This window comes from Coccinella septempunctata, chromosome 1 (genome assembly GCF_907165205.1).
Source record: "Coccinella septempunctata chromosome 1, icCocSept1.1, whole genome shotgun sequence".
NCBI lineage: Eukaryota > Metazoa > Arthropoda > Insecta > Coleoptera > Coccinellidae > Coccinella > Coccinella septempunctata.
Genome location: NC_058189.1, coordinates 66,946,503 through 66,969,929, shown reverse-complemented (window position 1 = coordinate 66,969,929; position 23,427 = coordinate 66,946,503). Strand labels below are relative to the sequence as shown.

Below are 23,427 nucleotides of genomic sequence, written 5' to 3'. Positions count from 1 at the left end.
TCCAGGGGTATTACAGCTCATTATGGAAACTTGAAATGGCAAACAAATTGTGCCAGTATTTGACTTTTCAGAAACACTTTTTTCTTCCCGTCAAAAATTTAGATGAAATCAGAACTTTTCCCCTCAATCTCTAATCGAGAACTCCTCGTTTTTCGCTAGCATCTCGAGGAGAAGGATATCAAAACCATGAAGAAATTCTGGGACCTCAGCGAGATATAGTTTTTCTTCAGGCATACCCACTCGAAAATACCTCGGGTTACCTTCCTTAACAACTTGTTTTTACGTCCAATGAAGTCTGTCTAAAGCCGCATCGGGATTCTGAAGGAAGAAAATGAGTCCATTGTAATCATTCTGCTGTACTTTTTGTTCCGCGAACTTTTAATCAACATGTTCTAGCCTCCAGATCCGTATTTGGGATTATCCTGATTGTCAGGAGAGACTTATCTGTGTATCTTTTCTTGGCAGTGATATAGTTTACTAAATACAAGCTCAAAAGTGGGGTTTCGATTCATAACTCTCTGTTACAGTGTAGCCAATCTATGAGCATTTTCTTTCCTGGGCTGCTTAAATTTAACGATAGATAATATTTGCGGTATAAATGACATTGACATGTTCATATCGAATGTTATCGGGGACTTTCAGTATCAATTATTATCGCCAAGAATAAATTGATAAGCTGAGAATGAATTTTTATGAATACCAATACGGTCGCCACTAGTACTCTGCTATAAAATTGAGGAATAAATATGAAATTTCAATAAATTTTACAATTCAGGCAATTTCTTCGGAATCACGCAGAGGAAATTAAAAATCTAAATCCGTCATGGACAACATGTCCATGTTGTATATGGTTCAATAAACACTTAATACTGGATCTAGGTGTATTGGGGGAGCAGTCAAGAAAAACAAGTGGACTCTTTTTTCTGAAGCTCGACCTTTCAGAATATGTTTATTCCTTCATCAGGAGCAGCTATAAACATATTCCGAAAGCTCGAGCTTCAGAAAAAAGAGTCCACTTTTTTTCTTGACTGCTTTCCCAATATACCCAGTTTCATCGAATTCAGTCGATATTGCCTATCAGATTAAATACTTAATGTCGAATGTCATAAAAAAGGTAGATCTCTCGGTAGATCATTGCATTCATTGAACCATAGACAATTTCAAATTCCTAACGTCCAGTTTCATAATCGAATTTAAAAACACTTCAAGCTTAAAGCTTCCTTTACTGTCATTTTTAGTAGGGTTAAAGGAAGCTTTAAAATTAAAGGGACTTTAGGTTTGATTATGAAACTGGACGTAAGGGTAATATTGAATGAAATTGCTTGAAATAAAAATGAAAGACTATCTACTCATTCGGTTTCAGAACCGATTGAGCATTCAGAAAATACAGCGAAATGTTTTCCGTTAATCGAAACAAATTCTCAGAAGTTTCCTCTATACCATTCAATTTTGAAGAACCCTGAGATTTCAGAATTCATTAAAATAAGAAATTCCCAGGCCAAAAACACTTCCCTTCGCTCTATGAGTCACTGTCACCCCTGACAATGAGTGTTGCCAACCTCACTTTCAACTGCCAACTTGTGAGAAACGTTTATTCTATGATCGCGGATTTGTTTACATATGTTTTATATTTCTATGCATATGCGTTTGATAGACGTCAGAAATCTAGAGTTTATTTTAGTTTTTCCGTTGATTTGCGATGGGATCCAGGGTTGGGAGTGTTATATAGGGAACTAGGGGTTGGTTTTCAGTCTAGTCCGCGCCTGACTCCTCTCAATAGCACCGTGAGCGCCTTCAGTCGAAATTATTTAATCTCACGCTTGCATACACGTACAAGTCGGAAGTCTTTTCCAGCCGCTTCCACTACGACGACGTTGGAGTGCATCAATTTTTATTTGAACTTTTGACTCGACCGCAGCCTTAATTAGCTACCATCCAGCGCTCTAACCCGTTACACGAGCGAAACTCGCGCCATGTCGAATTTCGACAACGAAAAAAGGGAAAAAACCGGAGTAATTTCGAACCCCGCGTCTGTTATCGACACGAAAATCATACTCTTTGGGATTTTTCAATTAGGAATGGGGGGTTTGTTCCTTGAAAAGGGTGGGCAGACAAAGGATTTGTCAAAGTTGGGAAGTGAACGTTTAGGACACTTTTTTTGTTTTTAATCGACGAGAACTTCGATTTTGTGGTTTATTACTTCCGAATACTAATCGAAGAATTAATAAATGAATAGTTTACGTATACTCCATTCACATTATTTTAGCAGTCGGTTGGCCATGAAATAATTTTCCCAAGTTTCTGTCACTAGAACGGAGTAAGGTTGGCACTCATGAAATGTCGGTAATGTCATAACGCCGTTGCCACAAATAATATCAATTTTTATTACGAAAATGCCGAAAGTGATTGATAAAAAGAGACAGGGTTTCAGGAAGTGCTATTTAGAATTCAGGTCTGCTCATTCAAATAGTTATACCCTGATATTCTAAAATCCACAATACGTCAGACGGTAGCGAACATATTCAATGTAAGAGAATTCATATAATGTTTCATCTGAATCTAAACGACTGAATATTTCCACAATCAGAAAGACTGTCAATGAAGAGGATGACAAAGAATTTCCTTCTATTGGGAGACCCAAAAAAGTGGTGTCATTTGAGTATTTTATATTTGAGTGAATTAATGCGAAAAGTTTACTACAGGATTTTCGACGTATGTCATCGTAGAATAAGTTCCCGAAAATTGATTTTTCTATTTTTCATTTGACTTGCTCTACATTGTAAATGTCTTAAAGTACCAATAAATATCTAATTATCATTATTATATCAATGTATTAAGATGAACAGCCACAAATACGCGCCTATTGTCTTATTGAGTGTTTATTCATGTGAAATTTTCGTTCAAAGGTGAAGTTCATCTTGATTTGAAACTTCCCTTAATTCCTTCTATACTTATATTGATGAAAGATGATTTTTGTTGATTAATTTAACATTCTTGTAATTATCTGTTAATTCCTTCTAGAGATTCTCATTCCAAACCACTGCATCATATGCATTTAAGCTTCCGATTAATATTTTTGAAATCTACAACTGATGTAACGTATTCAAACTTCAGCCAAAGAAGATAACGAACATGAACTCTCCTCAAGCTAGTGCATATTATGATATTATACTGATCTCTTGTATTTTCCATGCAAATAACTGGATTTGGTATGCCTTCAATCAGTTTGTAAAAACTTCAGTTATGTTCGTCACATATTTTCCGAAGAGATTCTACATTGTAATAAAATACGTAATAACAGAAATTTTTACGTAGAACGGGCAACATAGCGATCATTTAAAACCCAAAAATGTTTTGACAAGCGTCATAACTCCACATTTTACTAATATACAGAGTGAAATGTGTCAAATTCCCATGGCCAACCGACTGCTAAAATAAAAGTGAATGGAGTATACCTGAAGTGTATGTTTTTGGCACAGACCTAAATCGATGAAAATTTTGCAATCTGCATTTGTTTATTTCAACTCCAATTCAACCTTCCCATTGTATGAATTATTAATAAGAAGATAATATTTGTTTCGAATAAATGAGAAATACCACGAACAAATTCTTCTTTTTCAATGAAAATATTTTTCTTCAAATATTTTTCAGAATTATTTTATCTATCTATTTTACCTTCACTCAGGTATTATAATGATGGCAACTGCTAATTGCGACATTGTTCAAATAGCGAATTATCCTATTTTCATAGAAAACCAATTGTGACGAAAAGTAAATTCGCTTTTGAATCATGAGACCAGGACACGTGAAGAATAACTTTTCTAACTAGCGTTTGAGTCTCGCCTTATGCATTTAGAAAGTACCCGCCAATTATTTTATACTTTCACTCATTTGGAAATCATCGATTCGGATATTGACATCATAAGCTTTTATCATTATACATCGTGGCATAAAAATGTAGGAGGATTTGCAGTCCATAATTCAAAAATGAACAAAACTTTTCTGCATTTTAGGCCATATGTGCATTTTAACAACTGTTCATTTTGATCCTGAATTGTTTCCAGTAAAATGGAGATCACTATGCCTAAAAGTTATCCAACAATCGAAAAAAGTTCAGGGTATGCCATTTGAAAAAATTTTCTATGCAATTTTCTACACTGTTTTCATCCCAAATCGGACGATACAAAACATTTTTCAAATAACCTTATGCAATTGTCCATCAAACCCGGATGTACTGAACATTGTACAGGGTGGGCAAAATTGGTGATACATGAACTACAACTTTTTAACCAAACGAGATAGAGGAAAATTAATGGTACACTACGTTCATCTTTTTTCGAGAAACTTATAATGCCATCAACTTCATTCCTCTATCTTCTTCTGTTTTTGAGTTATAGGCCATAATTGAAATTTGGGCGATTTCAACTTTGGTCATTTTCTCCGCCTCTGTTTGTGCTAGTTTGTGTTTAGTTGAAATGAAAACATCATACAGATACTTTTTTGATAGCAATCCAGTGGCGTACCAGGATTTTTTCCAACAGGTTTATTTGCTGAGATATAACATAAAGTCTGGTTTTTTCGTATGAAAACAGTAGTTTAAAATGGCTTAAAAAGAATCATACATCGCCTTCAGTCTTTCTAAGTCATTTTAAACTACTATTTTCATAAGAAAAAACACATCTTTATGTTATAGCTGAGCAAATATTGGAAAAAATCATAGTACGCCACTGGATTGCTATCAAAAAAGTGTCTGTATAATGTTTTCATTCAACATCCTAGCACAAACTGAAACGGAGATAATGACCAAGGTTGAAATTTTAATTTTGGTCTTTTACTCGAAAACAAAAGAAGATAGAAGAATGCAGTTGATGGCATTATTAGTTCCTCGAAAAAAAAAGACCATAATGTACCATTCATTTTCCACTATCTCCTTGGGTTGACAAAGTTGTAGTTCAGGTATCACCAATTTTAGCCACCCTGTACAGCCATATGTTCACGTTTTGTTTCGTTTTTCCGATGAGGGATTCACCTTCCACAGTCCAGTACTTAGAATTCAATAAAGTTTTGTCGAAATTCGAAGAGCTGTAGCTCCGCCATATTTAATAATTTGTATAAACAATTTTTGGTTATTCTGGACTTCTATCTTATGTCAAAAAAAGCCTCACCTTTAGAAATACCCTGCATATGACAGCCACGAATTCTGTTAGCCTTGTATTAGGAAGGATACATAGAAATAACCCCCAGCGACAAACAGAACTTTCAAAACAATAAATCAATTCCGCTACAATTCCTCTTCTCAAAAATCCTTTGCAATTCAGCAGCGATTCAATAACCAGATCGTTACAAAAGCTGTATACGGATTGTCAGTCACAGGATCTACCGGTTGACATGGTCACAGAAAGAGTGAAAATAGAAACGGATCGACGAGGAGTTCCTACAAATTAATCATGAAAGAACCATGAACAGACCGTGGACAATCGTGGATGCAATCAGCTCAATATTGTATCGCATATTTCGAATCGTGGGGCAGGTGAAAACATTCATGGATATTTCACACACGTGTCCGGTTTTTATGGATCTATCCGCGTGAGTCTTTGAACAATGAACCGGACTTTTCCTCTGAAAAAACTGGAGGTGGAATTCAGATCAGAATATTGCCTTTGGCCCTATTTTAAAAGAAACTCATCTTTGAGAACAAGGTGATAAAAACTGAGAATGTTTTCCAATAATACTCAGTATAATACTTTTTATAGCCTATTATCTCAAGGGGTTATCGAGTGATGAAAATTTAAATCTCTTATTACGGCATGTTTATGATATGTCGCATCATAAGGTCATAAAAACGTAGGTATACAGGCTGCCTCAACCTAAATGAAGCTAGACATTTTTCTCGAAAACTTCCCAGCCTTTTTTTTCGTGACATGATTTCATTTTCCCAGAGTCCTGTTGTTACAATGTCAATTTGAGGAGATGCTTGTTGAAAACCTTTTTTGATATGTTGAAGTAAATCCACACAAACGAACAATTCTACACACAGGCTATTTCACCATAAACAGGACTATCATAAATGGTGATTCACAGCGATAGCCTGTTTTTGAAAAACTCACAATTTTGTGCTGAAATTTCGCATTTTAGGGTTTTCGACAATCAACTTTCGCTCTAAAATATTTTCAGATCTTTGCAACTCTACTTTCTTATTGAAACAGGATACTCAGTATATCTTTGCATCGTGAGATAGCTGATTTTATAGAAATTTTAGTAGTATATACAAGGTGAGTCTTTGACTCGTACAAATATTTCAACACTAGATTGTTGAGGACAAAAGAAACACTTTTTTTCAATACCAATTTTTCTGATTCGGCCCTAATAAAAAGATATAGCTATTTTAAGTTTTCATAATAAGCTGTGCCACCCTTGGAAAAACAAAATTACCTTCAGAATGACCAGCTAAATCTGTGACACTACACACATGTGGATCTTTCGAACAGAGTTTTATTCAGCCAAAGTACCCAGTTTTTCAAATCTCACAGATACTTTTTAATTTTTGTGGGATTTTTTATGGGTTTTCAAATTCAACAGCTGCTATATTTTAAACTGAGCCGATTCGGAAAAAATGGTGAAGGAAAAAAGCGTTTCTTTCGACGTCAAGAATCTACTCTTAAATATTTGTACGAATCGAGGACTCACTCTGTATACCTTGGATGAAAATTGAACAGTTTATGAGTTATCAGGATTCTTATGAAAAACAAGGTGGAAAATAGAGCTCCAATTTTTTCGAATATTCATGGTGGAGGGGGTTTTCAAAATATTTTTTATTATTTTAAATTAAATACCGTAGATTCGGGTGACTTGGGACGATTTTGAAATTCAACTTGTCATATTTCAAAAACGGTGATCTATTTTTATGTGAGAAAGAGGTTCAAATATGCTAAATGACTCAGACTATTGATTAGGATATATACCATGTTTCAGAATTCGGATATGAATTAAAAAAAATATATATACTTGCCCCAAGTCACCCACCGATTTGGGAGGCTTGGGACACAAGTTAAAATTCTTTGATTTCTCAACTCTCAAATGAAATAGGTGACTTGGGACGGTGTATAGTTTTGAAAAATTAGAATATGTGATTATATAGTTGAAATTCGGTAAAGAAATTAAATGATAAACCCCTATTACAGCGAAAGTAAATATATAGTAACTCAAATGTAAGAAAACTAGACAAAACAAGGGAACTTTGTTTTCTTTCATTCTTTGGTGATTTCTTTGTGGAAATAACGTAAATAATAATATCCTGCGAAAAATCGGCATATTTCCTGCTGCCAATACGCCGCTTGTATATATTCGGCATTGTCCCAAGTCACCCTATGAAACAACAAAATAAATGAATGAGATCCGTGTTGCCGTTTCATATGTAAACAACCTTGTTTCATGACATATCTAACATACCAATATCATACGTATCCAGAAAAAAAATTACACATGCACAAAGTGAAACACATGTACAGGACACAGAAAGTATAAGGGCCATAAAAAAACGCGCTTTTACTCTCCTGAATTCGTTAATTTTTCCTGTCAATTCAAACGCTCTGGTCACGGCAAACTCAACAGGAATTAATTGTTAAACTAACCGAAAAGATGCTACACTATCTTATAAGTTGGTTCCTTAACTCATAACTGGTAAGAAACAAAGAAATCTGCAAGGGGGTAATTGTCCCAAGTTACATGACTGTACCAAGTCACCCGAATCTACCGGTACCCGAGTATATCCTTCAAGTATTTCAACTCTATTTCTTATTTTCGTCCTATTTTTCGATCCAGAATATACCTATGAATTCATTCACTTAATTTCGAGACACCTGTATTAATTTCGAGTGGGTGGCTTCTTAACCAAATGGGATTTCGTTCCGGAAAATATCCAAGCCTTTCTCCGTGATTGAATTTTCGATTCCATGGGTCCTTGCAGTGGCAGACTCGTTCTTCGATGAATTCTCGAATTACAGTAGGATGCGATAATCAGAACGTGTCGAATAGATGTAAAAATTTTACGATTACGACTTCCTACTCACGGCAGAAGCGCAAACTGATTCCTGAATATTTGATGAAAGCTCATGATTCCGCTGCCAGGACATATGTGCACTGCCGCGTAGAAGTCTTACCACGTGATATTGTATTTTCCGGGGGATAATCGAGAAAAATGTGATTCGGGTCGTTTATCTTGCGAAAGAGCGGAAAATATTCGGTACATCCGTCTGGAAAGGTTATCACATGAATTATAATAAATTTGTGCCGCGGAAATGTCAAACGAGGAGTTCTGGAATGATCTCCTGGTTCCAGTTCGCCTTGAACGACTGAAATTCTTCTGATTTGTTTAAAATTCAGAACCAATCTCATCATTACCGGAATAGTTTTGTTTCTTATTAATATTGAAACTTTAGGAGAAATGAGCACTGCGACTCACGCTTTTATTTTTCGAATTTGTTGTATTCCTGTTCATCGACTAGAACACCTGCAAGATCAGGTGAATAAGAGGTGTGCCTGTGCAATTCAAGCCCTAAATCACGAATTTTTTATATGTGACAGCATGCGATTTGTCTGCAGGGGCATTATCCTGCAAACACGAAACACCTTCCGACAATTTCTCGCGTTTCTCTTCATACTTATTTCTCATAAAGTGGTCACTAGATTCTAGATTCTGAATTCTGAATTCTGAATTTTAAGAATCCTGCTAGAAAGACGAGCACGCCACTGGATTCTACGTTAGAAAGTGCCTGTATAATGTTTTAATTTCAGAGCTCTGTCATCATTATTAGCGGAGATATAAATTTATTTCGATATCGCCATTTTTCCAATTTTTGCTTATAACTCGAAAACAAAAGAAAGTGGCTAAAAATGACTACTACTATTGTTAGTTTCTCAGAAAAAGAGAATGAGAATGGGGTATCAGATTTTGTCTATCTTCTCTGGTTTAAGAACTGTAGTGCTAAAACATCGAAATTTGCCCACCTTGTACATATTCGAGCGTGTCAGATTTTCATACAGATGGTTAATCTCGGTGTTGCAGACGTGTTGACCCATTAATCTGACATTAATCAGGGGGGGTTTCCTTAATCTGACAGTTTGAAGATGATAACAAGGCATTTTTTAAAATATCTCTCTTCCTGTACCTCTAATCGTTTCTGTATTCATTACTAAAGTTGTAGATAATAAAATGTTATACAACTTGTGTCTGAACCAATTTTACATATCTTAACCGTTTTCGAGGGCGAAGAGCTTAGCCACACATGCGAAAGGCCAAGGTCAATGTAGAAACCCAGTCGGATGTACCTACATTCATCGCCATATATCTCAAAAACGTTCAAACGTAGAAAAAATTGCTTCGAAAAAAATTTTTAGACAATGTTATGCCCTACAACTCTTATAATGAATGCGAAAACAATTTGAAGCCCAGAAGTGGAGATAATTCAAAAAAACTGATTTTGTGTCCTTTATGGTCAATTTTTATCGTTTCGGGTTGCTGAAACTGTCAGATTATATTTTTTCCGTTATTCTTGAATCATTAGCTTCAATATAAGAAAAAAGCCACCGCGCTCGACAATGTACACGTGTTTTATGGCAAGTTTGGCGCCCCCCCCATACATTTTCGTCACGCTGAAATTGTCAGATTAAGGGAATGTATACTTCTCAACATGTAATTAACCACATATATCTCAATCTGACACGCTCGAGTATGTACAATGATCGTTTTTTTAACTATTCTGATAGGCTGTCCTAGACAATTCCCCCTATAAACAGGTCTAATTTTTGGTAGAGGTACTCTACAGGGTCCAAGTTATTTCCCCACATATTAATCTGACACGCTCGAGTAAATCCCGAATTTACCTCTTGGGCTTTCCAACTATAAGGTCTATTGTACCCCCTATCAAAGATATTTCTCTTCCGAAGCATTTGTTGCGTTGGCTAGCAATGGTGAGGCTTTCCATTACCAGGTGAACTGCAGTTTCTTCTTCCTTCGCACAGAATACCACTCGTCAGTTTCTGGTGGTCCCATTCAGATTAGGTGCTTCCTGAGGTCACAATGCCCTGTAAGTAATGCAGTAAGGGGGTGTAAGATCCAGATATCAAGCACAATTCCAAAAAGACTGAAAGAAAAGCTTTTCCATCAATTTCTCAACACCAAATCTCTTAGGCCTTGAAGAACTAGAGTGCTCTCAATTGAATAGCTTTCTTTCTTAGCAATCCACTCCAGTTTCATCCATAGTATCCACATGTTTGAGGAAATCTGCATCTTTTCCAAACCGAACCCAGATGAGACTCGATGATAACACTGTGAAGAAAGTTGGCGAAAAAACAAAACTTAGTTTCCCCTGTCAGCCAGTTCACCAGTAGGCCACCCCCAATCAATAAATGATACATTTCGTCGGCTATCAATTCATCACTCTGATAACTAGAAATCGTGATACGATTCTTCGAGGGTTTCCTCCAACACAAATTTTTCCCCTGGGAATAGTCAGCCACGTCTCCTATTAAACATTTAGCAGGATTCCTTATACGCTGCCTACCCGAGGATAAGAACGTGGTAGTAAATAATTATTATAGGGCTGTTGGGAATATTATACAGGTGAATACGCGAAGAAGTGGAGCTGTCTGGCCTGCCTGCAATCGGTTGATGGATTCTGAGGGCTCATGCGAAATCCCACAATGTTGCTCTCAATACAGAGTAACATTCCAATTCAAACTTGAAAGGGTAATCCCAAATAATCATTAGATATCAAGAAAAATTAGTAAACTGTCTAAAAAACTACTTTTTAAATGTTGTATATTAATTCAATGGTGTCACAGGACGTTTAATAGAAAGATAATATTTTATTCATCGAGTAATTTGGCAAATAGGGTACAGAGTCTTTTATCTCTATGCATACTTTCCGTAAGTGTTCTCTAGTGACCACAGTGAAGTTATGCTATCCTGCTGAAAGTTGGAGTGCAGCAGACAATGGGCGATGTTAGACAGGGAATCATGTTCATCTGGGGACATTTAAATTATCGTCTGGATCGATCGGCGTTTCCATCGGCTAATAGAGGCAAAGTATCGCAGTTTAGCGGTTTATTTGACACATCGAGTCATTTCCCAGGGGGGTAGTGCGTTATCGCAGGACACAGGATGTCGCAGTCGCACAATGAGCAGAAAGTTTCAACAGCGGCATGCATGCTGTATAGTGGACTTGATGCCATGTCGACAGTCCTCTCGGCAGTAGATAAGAGAGATTAGTCGGTTATCGGAGCTCGAGGCCGATTTAGGTTTGAATACAGTTATGTACAATCGCGCCACTTTCACATCATTTCGAGAAGATTATGAGATATAAAAGTACATACTTCAATACCCCCCACAAGGCTCAACTGAAAAAAACCACTACTACAGTGGAGATTATTGATTTTTGTCGTTGTTGAAAGTGTTTCTACAGCAAACATTGACAAGAAGTACATAATCTTTAATGTCTTCGGATAGCAGTTCGTTTTAAACGAAACCTTATTGGTTTTGTAATGGGGTTTCATTTTTTTACAAAGATGCACCCTCATTTTAGAGTAATTTGACCATTTGTTTTCCCGTTTGATTTTAATAGGTATACTTTTCATTTCAATTCAGGATTTCCACTTCGTTCGAAACTGTTAACATTCCGGACCGTTTTTATTCCTTTTTTTCCTTTTTTTATTCTTGAAAAACGATGCAGAACCGTGAAAAACATCCCGAATTGCGAGAAAACCGAGTTTTTGTTCGCCAGAGTCTGGACATTTTCATCGACACTAATTTTACCGATTTCGGCATCTGAGAGACATTCCGTTTCCGCCCCCCACAGGTCAAGGAATTGTGATAATTCTGTATTGAGTACCGTAGATTCGGGTGACTTGGGATGATTGTTGAATTCAATTTGTCATATTTTCAAACGGTGGCCTATTTTTATCTGAAAAAGAGGTTTGAATATGCTTAATGACTCAGACTATTCATTAGGATTCAATATAAAGGATAAATAGGATAAATTTAAAAAAAAAAAAACATATATACTTGTCCCAAGTCACCCACCGATTTGGGAGTCTTGGGACACAAGTTGAAATCTATTGATTTCTCAACTCTCAAGTGAGATAGGTGACTTGGGACGGTGTATAGTTTTGAAAAATCAGAATTTGTGATTATATAGTTGAAATTCGGTAAAAAAATTAAATGATAAACCTCTAAAAGTAAATATATTGCAACTCAAATGTAAAAAAAACTAAACAAAACAAGGAATCTTTGATGTCTTTCATTCTTTGGTAATTTCTTTGTGGAATTAACGTAAATAATAATATATCCTGCGAAAAATCGGCATATTTCCTGCTGCCAATGCGCATCTTATATATATTCGGCATTGTCCTAAGTCACCCTATAAAACAACAAAATAAATGAATGAGATCCGTGTTGCCGTTTGATTTGTAAACAACCTTGTTTCATGACATATCTAATATCCCAATATCCCACTTATCCAGAAAAAAAAATTACACACTCACAAAGTGAAACACATGTACAGGACACTAGAAAGTATAAGGGCCATAAAAAACGCGCTTTTACTCTCCTGAATTCGTTAATTTTTCCTGTCAATTCAAAAACTAACCGAAATGACGCTAAACAATCTTATAAGTTTGTCCCTTCACTCATAAATGGTAAGAAACAAAGAAATCTAAAAGGGGGGTAATTGTCCCAAGTCACCCGAATCTACCGGTATTCGGTTCGCCCTTCAACATCCATAGAGTTCGCGATTTTCTCTTTCGCTTTTAGTTCGAGTGAAACTTGAAGGTATTTCTATTCAAAGCATGTGTAGAGATCGGCTTGTAGCCAGAGGTAAAGAGCACTGCGTACTTTTACTTGGGAACCTCAGTTTCAACCCCTTATACCACCTAGTTCTACCACTTTTGAGAGTACGATTTACTGGCTGGCGTGCAAACCCGTTGGAAGCATAAACCAGAGTGGTGAACAATTGTGCTCCCTTATCCTTCTTGGTTTCTCTTCGCTGGAAGTGGATTTCTGGCTGGTGTGCAAACACGTTGAAAGCAGAAATCGGAAAAGAGAACCGTGCTTTGTTTGCCCAACCTTCAATACCGTAGTTTTGAAACTCAGCCCCGACTTCATTGTCCGTTAAGTTACAGTTTGCAGTAATACTGCGAAACTTTCTTGAAGATACGTTATTTTATTTGTTTCGGTGGTGTTTTCAAGGGTTACATCCCATAAAAACCACCAAGGAATCATCTCCTGCATTCTTGCCACATCTTTAGTAAACATGCACCATGTATATTGTATATAATAATCTAATTTCTTCTTCTTCTTTCAGTTTCGACAGAGACCAACCCTTCTCCTTCAAGCTCGGTGTAGGACAAGTGATCAAAGGCTGGGACCAAGGTCTCCTGGACATGTGCGTTGGGGAGAAGAGAAAACTGACCATCCCTCCAAGTCTTGGCTACGGCGACAGGGGAGCTGGTAACGTCATCCCAGCAGGAGCCACGCTCATGTTCGAGGTAGAACTCATCAACATCGGGGACGCACCTCCACCAACCAACGTTTTCAAGGAAATCGACTCAAACAACGACAAACAGCTCAGTCGCGAAGAGGTAATGTCAAATTCTTAGTTTTGGAGGTGGAGGAGGTTGGGGAATTTATGAAGTGCTTTTGGTTTGTGTTAATCTCCTATTTGGATGCATGATTGGAACTACAGAGGTTTTGTAGGGTTGTAATGTAAATCCATATATCACTAAATTGAATTAAATGGAAATTTGCGAGCTTTAGTTCCATACTTCTATAAATTTTTCGTGAATACCAGCAAAATAAACGAATTCCGACTCTTCTACAATCTGATCAGGGTTCGCATCGTGTGTACAATCCAAACCCACGCAAAAAATCTGTCACTTAACCCCCACACTGCTTATTAGCTAATGCTGACACTACCACGTTCACCAGTTTCCCAGTGTTTGCACCCTCCTTGTTTGTTGTCGCTTTATCTTTTATTTTTGTATGCACACCGAATGTTTTTGGAATTTTAGGTAAGTGAATACTTGAAAAAACAGATGGCTGGTGGTGAGGAACAAAACGAAGACATAAAGAAAATGATGGCCGACCACGATAAATTGGTCGAGGAGATCTTCCAGCACGAGGACAAGGACAAAAACGGATTTATATCTCATAGCGAATTTTCAGGGCCCAAACATGACGAATTGTAAGTGCCCATAGAGAAACTTAGAGTTAGATTTAATCGTTAGTTTAGTTAAATTATTGAAATGTTCTAGCACTATATGGCAGGGCTGATCATGTATTTTTCTACTTTTCAAATGTTGTACATAATATTAGATTGTTATATACTCAATTTCTCATAAGTTATGTATATATAAATGAACAAAATGGAAAGAGGTTTGGGTGGATACATATTTTGATATGAAGTATTTTTCTACAAAAATTTCGTACTGTATATTGTCAAATATATTTGTATATTCATTTCCAGAATAAAATATTTCTTTACTAACTGCCTATCAATTCTATTAGTTTCCAGTTTCTTCCACACAAAATAACTTTATCAACACAAGACACAATAGTATTTTCAGTTACCTACAATTAGTTTAAGATCACAATCCTTAAAATGCCAGCACTATCAAATTTGTGGAGCATTCTTTTGTTAAGGTAAGAAAAAGCTGATAATTTTTTCTCCCCACATAAGTAGCACATTTCTCCCCCAGTTTACAATTTTCGTCAGTATTCGCATGTGCTTAGCAGATGAGGTCTTCATTCATTGAACTGTTATGGCTTGTGAATACTTATGCATGATAACTATATACCTATAGACACATTGTACATATTGAATGCAAAAATCACGCTTACAGACTAAGTTAACAGTTACTGCCGAATTAATACCCTAATATTGCACGAAACTTCAAGGTTTTATGGATTTAATTTTTAACTCATTTTAATGATGATTTCCAATACCTATGTATAAAACTTGAGTATTTACAATTCCTTATGAAGGTTTAAAAATCACTCTGATATGTTTGTAAATTCATTCAGAATCAGATTCGAAAATGTAATTCCATCAAAAATTATCGGATTTGTTTGTGGAAGTCATGTTGGCTATTTTACTTCTAATTCGTCATATTTTAAACTCAGTTCATTTCAACCAGTGAGACACTTCCACTTCCAGAAGTTCATTATTCCAACTTTTTGAGATTGGTGCAGCACTCAATCATAGTGCATTAATTTAATACATAATTTAATATGAAATGCCGGATGCGCGTATCATCCACTACGTTTTGATTTCGAATCTCTTGGAATTTTCAGTGATCCCGTTTTCAAATAATAGAAATATAAAAAATTCTTCAATTTCTCATTTCCACATTCGTTTTGAGTATTGTCAAATTCGAAAAAAATTATGATTGATTTTTTCAATACAAGTATCGCCATCTATTGACGAAATACATATGAAATATTAGAATTGGACCTTTAATGATTCTGTTGTTAGTTTTTCGTTGTTAAAAACTTATATATAGATATCTTAATGAGTTATGAGTATTAATATTCCAATTGAATTTTCAGGTCAGCGAACATTTGAAGAAACAACTGATAGCTGTAGAAGGAGAGACGGATGAAGTAAAGCAAATGTTGAAAGAACACGACAAACTAGTAGAAGAAATTTTTCACCACGAGGATAAAGACAAGAATGGATTCATTTCCTTCACAGAATTTTCAGGACCCAAACACGACGAACTTTAAGTTCAGAAGAAGTTGTTTCTTTCAATATTGATTCAATTTTTAAACCGTCAATTAAATTTTAAGCTTTGTTGATTTTATATTTTTATTTAGTTGTAAGTTTTAAATGTCAGGGATTTAAGAGTTAATTGAAAACTGATAAAATTCCAACGATTCTTGAAAATTATCAAATTGAATTAATTCAAAGTTATCTTCTTTTCCTCATTAGTGGCAAATGCGTTATCTTCAGAAATTAAGTGCAAATAGGTACTTTCATCAATATTTTCGGCAGTTTCACGTTTATAAAACTATGACTGAATATTTAATAGTACTTAGTTGATATTGAAATGAAAAATGTATTTCAGTATTTTATCGTATGTCTGGAAGCTGCTACTGTTTTTATTGTTACAAGTTTTATAAGGTATATTTGTAATATAGGCACTGAATAAATTTTTGTACGGTTGAATACAATTTTTTTTAACATTTCCTTGTTCTTTTTTTAATTATGGATGATTTATCAACCACAGTGAAAATAATTCTAAAAAAATATAGAATGAGCAGCCCCATGCAAAATTACTCCTTGCAATACCACTCAGAGATCTGAAAATTTAGCTACAAAAACAAGAGTAAGAGAACCATTCTATTAGATGTGCTAAGGCATTTTCTGCATGTATGACATGTAGCTTTAATTATCTCTACTAAGCAAACTAAACAAACATTAGGAAATAATTCTTAGAACTTGTGTATTAGGAGAAAAGAGCAACAAAATTTCATAAAAAATTTATTTAAAAAATTAAAACATTCCTATAGGTGGTGGGGAACCGAATATACAACCCCAAGAATGAGGGACTTTGATATTGTCAGGATTCAGTTCATCCAAGGTGGGCAAATATTTGGATAAAATGGATATCATTGATATTGCATCACTTGTATTAACGCCCTCCGAAACGTATCTTATTAAAATTGTGCAGTGAGCAACACTTTTTAAAAATTCATATGTTTGGATGCAAAAACCTCCTCCTGGAAGACTATATTTATCATCAACTGCTGGTTGAGCTTTGACTCCGATTTGTTCTAAGATTGTATCATTCCCTGTACTATCGATATAAAATAGTTTTCCTTTGTCAATTTTATGCAACTCATGATCGAATCCACTTGCAAGTACTATAACTCTGGTTATTTTATGTTTCATAATATCAGCTTTCAAGTCCTGCAGAAAGACTGCTAACATCTTATAATGAAAAGAAGTTCTGTGCTGTAAGGTAGCAATTTTTAAACTTTCATTAACAAACAATTCACAAGCTGTGGAAATGTCTTCACTATTTTCGTTGAATGGATCTGCTCCAACTAATGGCATCAAAGCAGGATGCCAAATCATTCCAACTTTTTTGAAATCATAATTCATAATCAAGAGATCTATGGCTAATTGTGGGACATTCGCCACTGATACACTTGGGATAATCAACGTGAAACCATTTAAATCTACCTCTCGTCTTAAATCTATCAAAGTCATCTTCCAAGATTTCTGAAGAATTTTGAAAAATATTACTGATCTGACACAATAAGGTTGCGTTCACAAACTTACTCAGAGCAAGCTCTGAGTAAGCTCTGATTACCCGAAGCGTTCACAAACGTACTTTTAGTTCCTCAGAGTATGCTCTCTGAGCATGACCATACTCATACTCTACTCTCGGGGTAAGTTTATGAACACCCCTTAATAGGTCTCCAAAATTTTTAGGTTAAATTTGGTTAGAAAAATGTCATATATCATAGAAATACTGTTCTTCACATTTGTGACCTAAGCTATTCAACTCTATCTCACACCACTTCATTTTATTGGAAATGAATTTGAAATATGCTCAAAAAATATCAAGAATAGAAAACAACGTTTTATAAATTTTGCCGATTCTAGTTCTTGGCAATTTTTCGGTTGAAGGAAAAGTGACAGGTTTCGTGGTTGGTACTCTGGTGAAATCTTACATTGTTTATCCTTGTAACAGAATTACCCAAAAAGGAAAAGAAATATCCATATTTGGAAGTATAAGCGAAAAATTGGAACACTCACCATCTGTCCAATATATTGCGAAAGGAAGCGCATTCTTGAATATACAACGTAAGTAAAACTGTTAGTTGTGATGATTCAGCTGGAGGAACTATTGTGGTTGATATAATACCTGTATTTTATCAAATTCGGATAATAAACAAAACCAGTGACTCATCCAAAAGACACACCTTTGTATTTCACTCTTCACGTCTTTATTCCATTAGTTTTTTTCAAAGAATCTTGTTCTAATCAGCGCCAGCGGTGAGTCCTTAATTATATTTCTATGTTAAGAAATTTTTATTTTTTCTCTACTCCTGAGTAATTGCTCTTTGTGCTTGATTATCACCTCAAACATTTATTACATTTTCATAAGAGTTTCTCTTATTTTAAGATGTCTGCAAGAAAATCAGTGAGCCGTCGTGGCACAACTAAAAAGAGGGCACAGAGAGCAACTTCAAATGTTTTCGCTATGTTTGATCAAGCTCAAATCGCCGAATTCAAAGAAGCCTTCAACATGATTGATCAAAACCATGACGGTTTCATCGACAAGGAGGACCTCCATGATATGCTTGCTTCGCTGGGCAAAAATCCAACCGATGATTATTTAGATGGTATGACGATAATAATTAGAAATAATTGAACCAATTTTATTATATTTTGGTTGAAGGTATGATGAACGAAGCTCCAGGTCCAATTAATTTCACTATGTTCCTAACACTATTCGGAGAACGCCTTCAAGGCACTGATCCAGAAGATGTAATTAAAAATGCATTTGGTTGCTTCGATGAAGATAACACTGGTGTTGTCAATGAAGAAAGGCTGAGGGAACTACTCACTACAATGGGTGACCGTTTTACCGACGATGAGGTCGACGAAATGTATAGGGAGGCACCGATTAAAGGCAGTTTGTTCGATTATGTTGAATTTACTCGTATTCTGAAGCACGGAGCCAAGGAGAAGGATGAACAGTAAAGTATTACTTGAGAAATGCATTTATGCTAAGAGCAATCATTATTTTCAGAAATTTCTTAGAAATGTATATAGGGATAATATTACATAAATTATTATTGGATTTTATATCACGAACTGTCTCTTCATTTTTGTCTGCAACTTGAAATATATGCTTTTTATTAGATTTTTTTATTTTGTTGGTAGTTTTGATTACTATTACAGTTTATACTTGGTTCGAAACCCCACAGCTTCTGAGAATTTCCATTAACTCTCAAAATATTTAAGGATCATTCAGGAACTTCATTGCTGCTAACTGATTACAAAGTTAAATTTTTATTGAAAGGTGTAAAATCTTCATCTTCGTAAATTACAAATTATTTCACACTAACAGACAAATCAATTCACAAGTAGTCAACAATCACAACCTCAATATAAAATTCAAATAATTAACAATAAATTAATTAAGTACAAAAATGAGAATAGGAATGTTTTTGTGGCCGATTTCATTTCTTCCACTGGTTATCGAAACCAGCTGCCGTGTCTGAATCAGAATCTTGGTTGCCAAGTTGCACATGCATTCCTCTAGATTGTTTTGGCGTGGTCGGCGTGCTGTTGGAGATACTACCAGAGGAGTATTTCGATTTTTTCCTTCCTATGTAACCTTTGGGAGCCTGCATGATTTCCTAAAAAATAAATTGGTCATTATGACAGAGCATTTAAATAGCTGAACAATTCAAAATGAAAGTTTTTCAAACAAGCAGTTTACCTCGAATCCTTCCAATGATATTCTGCATAGGAATGAAAAGCAAATAAATTTCTTTACTTTGTACTGGTTGGGATGAAGTATAGAAACGTGTAAATGTCTTTTGAACAAAAAGGACCATATTTATAAAGTTTGCAGACAATTTCACTGGCTCATAACGCGACCGATCAACAAGAGAATGTATTCTCGGTGTTGTTGGACTGATGCCACATCTTTTTTACTACTATATTTCCGGTTTCACAGGAAATAACGGAAATAACCTCAAAACTCTCAACTGAAATAGTACACCCCGTATACTTCTTCATTTGGAATTTGTATAATTGTACATACTAAGTTTGGTGGAAAAAAACTCCAACATCAACGGTAAATTCTATTACTATTATGGATTGTTCAACAGTTCATAGGTAAAGTGTAGTCTCATGAGGGTTATGGAAGTTGAAGAGTAGAAGAATAAGTAGTATTATCACTTTTTCTCAAATATCTTCAAAACTATGCGGATTAGCGCAAATAGAGTTGTATATAAAAATGACCTACATTGAATTGCGAACAAAAATAGTCCTCTACGTAATCTAAAGCTAAAATCAACGATTCTAGAGTTAAAGGAGCATTAAAAGTAGTAATTCTTCGTATACTTTGCAATCAAATCTATGGCTAACCTGAGTATTAACGTTATCGGCAGAACCCCATCCTTTATGTAGTTTGTCAGCAGCTCCATCTAGCGAACTCACAGATCCGCTTCCAACCCCTAGGAAATTACTGAATGCCTCCGTAGTCTTCTTAACCCTTACGTTCAACGAACCAATACGTAGAAATCCTAAATCTTTGTCTGAAACATGGATGAATCAGCATAAATTCACTTTCAACCCTCGTGGAAACATATTACGGACGATCAAAACTTACCTGATTGTTTTTTCCCCCGCTTTATTTCTGCAATATAGACAATTCCGGTTAAATATGACAAAACTATTCAGGATGCCACAAACCAAAAAGTTAGCATGCAGTTTTACAGGTCTATTCTAAATATGTCTACCTTTATGTACATTAAAAAAAAGCGAAACGACATTAAGTTCATGAGAAGAGGCCGTCTCAGAGTGAAGGTGTAAATATTCAAAGGAGAATTCCAGTGCGAAACTGTTGTTTAAATGTTTATTGAAGAGTAACATAATATGGAAAAAATTGATAAAACGAAAAAAGAACTAGGTGTAAAGAAACTACAGAATATAACAAAATACAGCACATAAAATAGTCATATATAAACATGAGAAATGGTAACTCGAAATTATAAGGTAACATTAGGTAGCATTGAACAATTATTATAAATAGAATAGCATTGAATTATGGTCAAATAAAGCGAATAAAATTGGCATCAATTCACCCGTTGTTGGACGTTATTGAATAACGTTTCTAAATACAGAAAAGCTGGAAATGAAAAAAACTCATAGTTAAAAACTTGCTTGCCGCCTGTTGAAACCCAGCGTTAGTTTTAGTTAGTTGCAAAATATAAAAAAAACTCGTAAAATCTATCTCTCAATCCACTACAACACAAATATGGCAGATTAAAGAATATTACTCTAAATAACTACAAGATATCGAAAATAAAAAGAAAACAACAAAATAGGAAACAATTAAACGTTAAAGGTTTCGCACCTCCTTCAACACCCCAATGAAGTATTTTGACTCTGGAAATATTAAGTTTTTCGAATACATTGGAGGAATATAAATAAATAATGAATTTTGTTCCACTCAAAAATTTGAAAATGCATTATTAAAGATAACATAGAAAACAAAATTGTAGTGAAACAAATCGTACCGTAAAATTATGTTACCTACACAAAAAAATAGGAAATTAAAAGGTATTTTTAACGTATTTTCAAATTTTAATAATTAACTGAGAATAAAGAATCATTATTGAGGAAAAACAGAAGATACAGGAGAAAAATAAACATGCAAGAGAGTGTAGAAATATGGGAGAGAAGATATTTTACCTTATGAATTAGATGAGTTAAATTCATTAAGGTTAAATTTATGTACCGGATTTTTTGAAAATTGAGCAATTAATCTGATTATTTCTTTGATACCTTAGGAAGAGCGCCCACCAAAGTAGCATAACACGGACATGGCACATACACGACAAAGGCGATGCAAAATAATAACTGAAACTTCCCTCAGATGTGCGATATCTGAAAATTATGAATCGCATTTGTCATGTATGTATGGTCAGTGCTACGCTACTTTGGTGGGCGCTCCCAATAAGAGATATCTTCAATAAGACCATTCACCATTCACAATAAGAGGTGACAGTTTACTGAAAATCTGTAGGTAATAGAAGATTATGTTGTAAATCTCTGCATACATAAGACTTAAATAACTAATAAAATCTAATTTTTACATACTATCCAGCATTAATTTCAGCTCCGAAAATGTCACTTTATCGAACTAATGAAGGAAAGTGAATTTCTTTCCTGCTATTGGCGGAAAGTGAAGGGTGAAGGAAAATAGGGAACAAAATGTCGTAGAAAAAACAATGTCCCCAACTCATGCAGTTTTTACCTAAAAGAAAGTATCACTTTCCACACTTGTTAGGAAAAAGAAAACAACTATTTCTTCTTGATGCCAAATTGTGTGCAGAGAATGAATATGAAGGAGGAGATTAAATTATGATCCACATGCATTAGTCGGTTGATAAAGGATTGTTCCCATTCTGTTTCAAGATGTGAAAATCATACTAAGTGTTCCACTGACTCTGTGATAATGAGGAATGCTCGGTCATTTTAACCTTTAGAATACATTCAAACCTCATCTGTAGCCTTTTGGGATTTGAATGAATCTCATGATACCATGTCCTCTTACTATATTTTCCAAAACTAGCAAGTAAGTGTTTACTTTCTCATCGAGTTAGGTAAGTATCGAAGCCAAAACACAAACTACCCATCCACCAACTCCTTTCTACTTATGATGGTAGCCAGCAGTGGTTATCTTATGAGGCAATTCCACGATGGGTAAGGTATTCCCTCTGGAATTGTGCAAGCCTTTCAACAGGGTGCCTTTACGAGTGAGCGGCCTTTTAACGACATGCATGGGATCACCTCTGTACTCACTTCTGACGTTGTTCTTTGGCCCAGTTTGTTCCTTGGCGAGGAGGTAGTACTCCGGCGTTCGTCCGCTGTAGTCCCTCACGTTCGAATTGGCCTCTGCAAGGAAAAAATTGGAAAATTATTAATGATTACGATTCCAAAGAAGTCTCTTCGTTGCAGTGGGTTGTTGGAACTTACTGTATACTTCGATGAGTAATTTGAAAATATCCTTGTGTCCGAATTGCGCAGCAATATGCAGCGGAGTGTATCCCTAAAAGACAAAAAAAAAAAATAAAAATCCTCACTACTATTATATACATGAGTGTTTGTTTGTAGTTTGTCTCTACGTAACTCTGGAACCACATGTCCGATTTTGATGGGAATTTCACTGCAGTGTAGAGAATTTACACGAGAAGGTTTTCTTGTAAAATTCATCCCTATATTATGAAGATACCACGACAAATATCGTCGTGAATTAAACCGTTGATTTTAGGCTTTTATGGCCGACGCTGATAAACTATGAAAAATGATCAAATACAACTTTGTAGAGCTCGGCTCGGCATAGGTTTTCTCACCAGGATAACCCATGATAAATAATTTGAACATTCTCAAATCAATCCATAATAATATTTAATTTGAAGAGGGCTTTCGACTGGCATGAAATAAAGTAATATAGAAATAAATGTGACCCCTATCTGCCGCTTTTATTCCTTATAAAAAAAAGCTCGTTACACCATAGTATAACGTGTATATCACGAGAAATGAGAGGTAGAAGAAAAACGAATTTAAGGAAGAAATGAAATCTACCTGGTATCGTAGAGTCAAGTGACTATACAGGGTG

General features: G+C 35.3%; 4 protein-coding genes across 9 annotated transcripts in view; 2 read left to right on the top strand and 2 right to left on the bottom strand.

The window, feature by feature from the left end:
- The window catches only part of LOC123315742 (FK506-binding protein 2-like), a 36,554-nt gene extending 20,334 nt beyond the window's left edge, over window positions 1-16,220 (top strand). Inside the window, exons 2-4 of one of the 3 annotated variants that reach the window (XM_044901583.1) lie at window positions 13,359-13,635; window positions 14,065-14,237; window positions 15,602-15,756. In XM_044901583.1, the coding sequence (XP_044757518.1) occupies window positions 13,359-13,635; window positions 14,065-14,237; window positions 15,602-15,617 (466 nt within the window). In that variant the 3' untranslated portion in view covers window positions 15,618-15,756. Of the gene's footprint in view, window positions 1-13,358; window positions 13,636-14,064; window positions 14,238-14,560; window positions 14,649-15,601 lie in introns of those variants that run through there. The other 2 variants (XM_044901574.1, XM_044901591.1) reach the window with 2 other exon arrangements.
- A 302-nt stretch (window positions 16,221-16,522) lies between these two features.
- Window positions 16,523-17,313, bottom strand: LOC123313518 (proteasome assembly chaperone 2). The gene has a single exon (XM_044898439.1). It carries the CDS (start codon window positions 17,265-17,267, stop codon window positions 16,548-16,550), a length of 720 nt encoding a protein of 239 aa, XP_044754374.1. The 5' UTR covers window positions 17,268-17,313; the 3' UTR covers window positions 16,523-16,547.
- Window positions 17,314-17,655: 342 nt separating this feature from the next.
- LOC123309754 (myosin regulatory light chain sqh) lies at window positions 17,656-18,933 on the top strand. 2 transcript variants are annotated; one of them, XM_044893005.1, is made up of 3 exons: window positions 17,656-17,867; window positions 18,190-18,409; window positions 18,466-18,933. In XM_044893005.1, the coding sequence occupies exons 2-3, from the start codon at window positions 18,190-18,192 to the stop codon at window positions 18,768-18,770; spliced, it is 525 nt and encodes a 174-aa protein (XP_044748940.1). In that variant the 5' UTR covers window positions 17,656-17,867; the 3' UTR covers window positions 18,771-18,933. The 2 variants fall into 2 exon arrangements, with proteins under 2 accessions (XP_044748940.1, XP_044748945.1); XM_044893010.1 differs by lacking the exon at window positions 17,656-17,867 and adding an exon at window positions 17,879-18,059.
- Window positions 18,934-19,066: 133 nt separating this feature from the next.
- LOC123309738 (ankyrin repeat domain-containing protein SOWAHC) overlaps window positions 19,067-23,427 on the bottom strand; it is a 174,537-nt gene continuing 170,176 nt past the window's right edge. For 2 of the 3 annotated variants that reach the window (XM_044892984.1, XM_044892978.1), the window contains exons 10-14: window positions 22,785-22,857; window positions 22,611-22,703; window positions 20,413-20,439; window positions 20,169-20,338; window positions 19,067-19,432 (exon numbers count right to left, since the gene is read on the bottom strand). In XM_044892984.1, the coding sequence (XP_044748919.1) occupies window positions 19,253-19,432; window positions 20,169-20,338; window positions 20,413-20,439; window positions 22,611-22,703; window positions 22,785-22,857 (543 nt within the window). In that variant the 3' untranslated portion in view covers window positions 19,067-19,252. Of the gene's footprint in view, window positions 19,433-20,168; window positions 20,339-20,412; window positions 20,440-20,644; window positions 20,932-22,610; window positions 22,704-22,784; window positions 22,858-23,427 lie in introns of those variants that run through there. The other variant, XM_044892994.1, reaches the window with a different exon arrangement.

Excerpts from the sequence above, each read along its gene's own strand:
- LOC123313518 (XM_044898439.1), bottom strand. The coding sequence starts at position 17,267 with ATGACTTTGATAGATTTAAGACGAGAGGTAGATTTAAATGGTTTCACG.
- LOC123309754 (XM_044893005.1), top strand. The coding sequence starts at position 18,190 with ATGTCTGCAAGAAAATCAGTGAGCCGTCGTGGCACAACTAAAAAGAGG. Across the intron at positions 18,410-18,465 it reads AACCGATGATTATTTAGATG|GTATGATGAACGAAGCTCCA; the intron begins GTATGACGATAA and ends TTTTGGTTGAAG.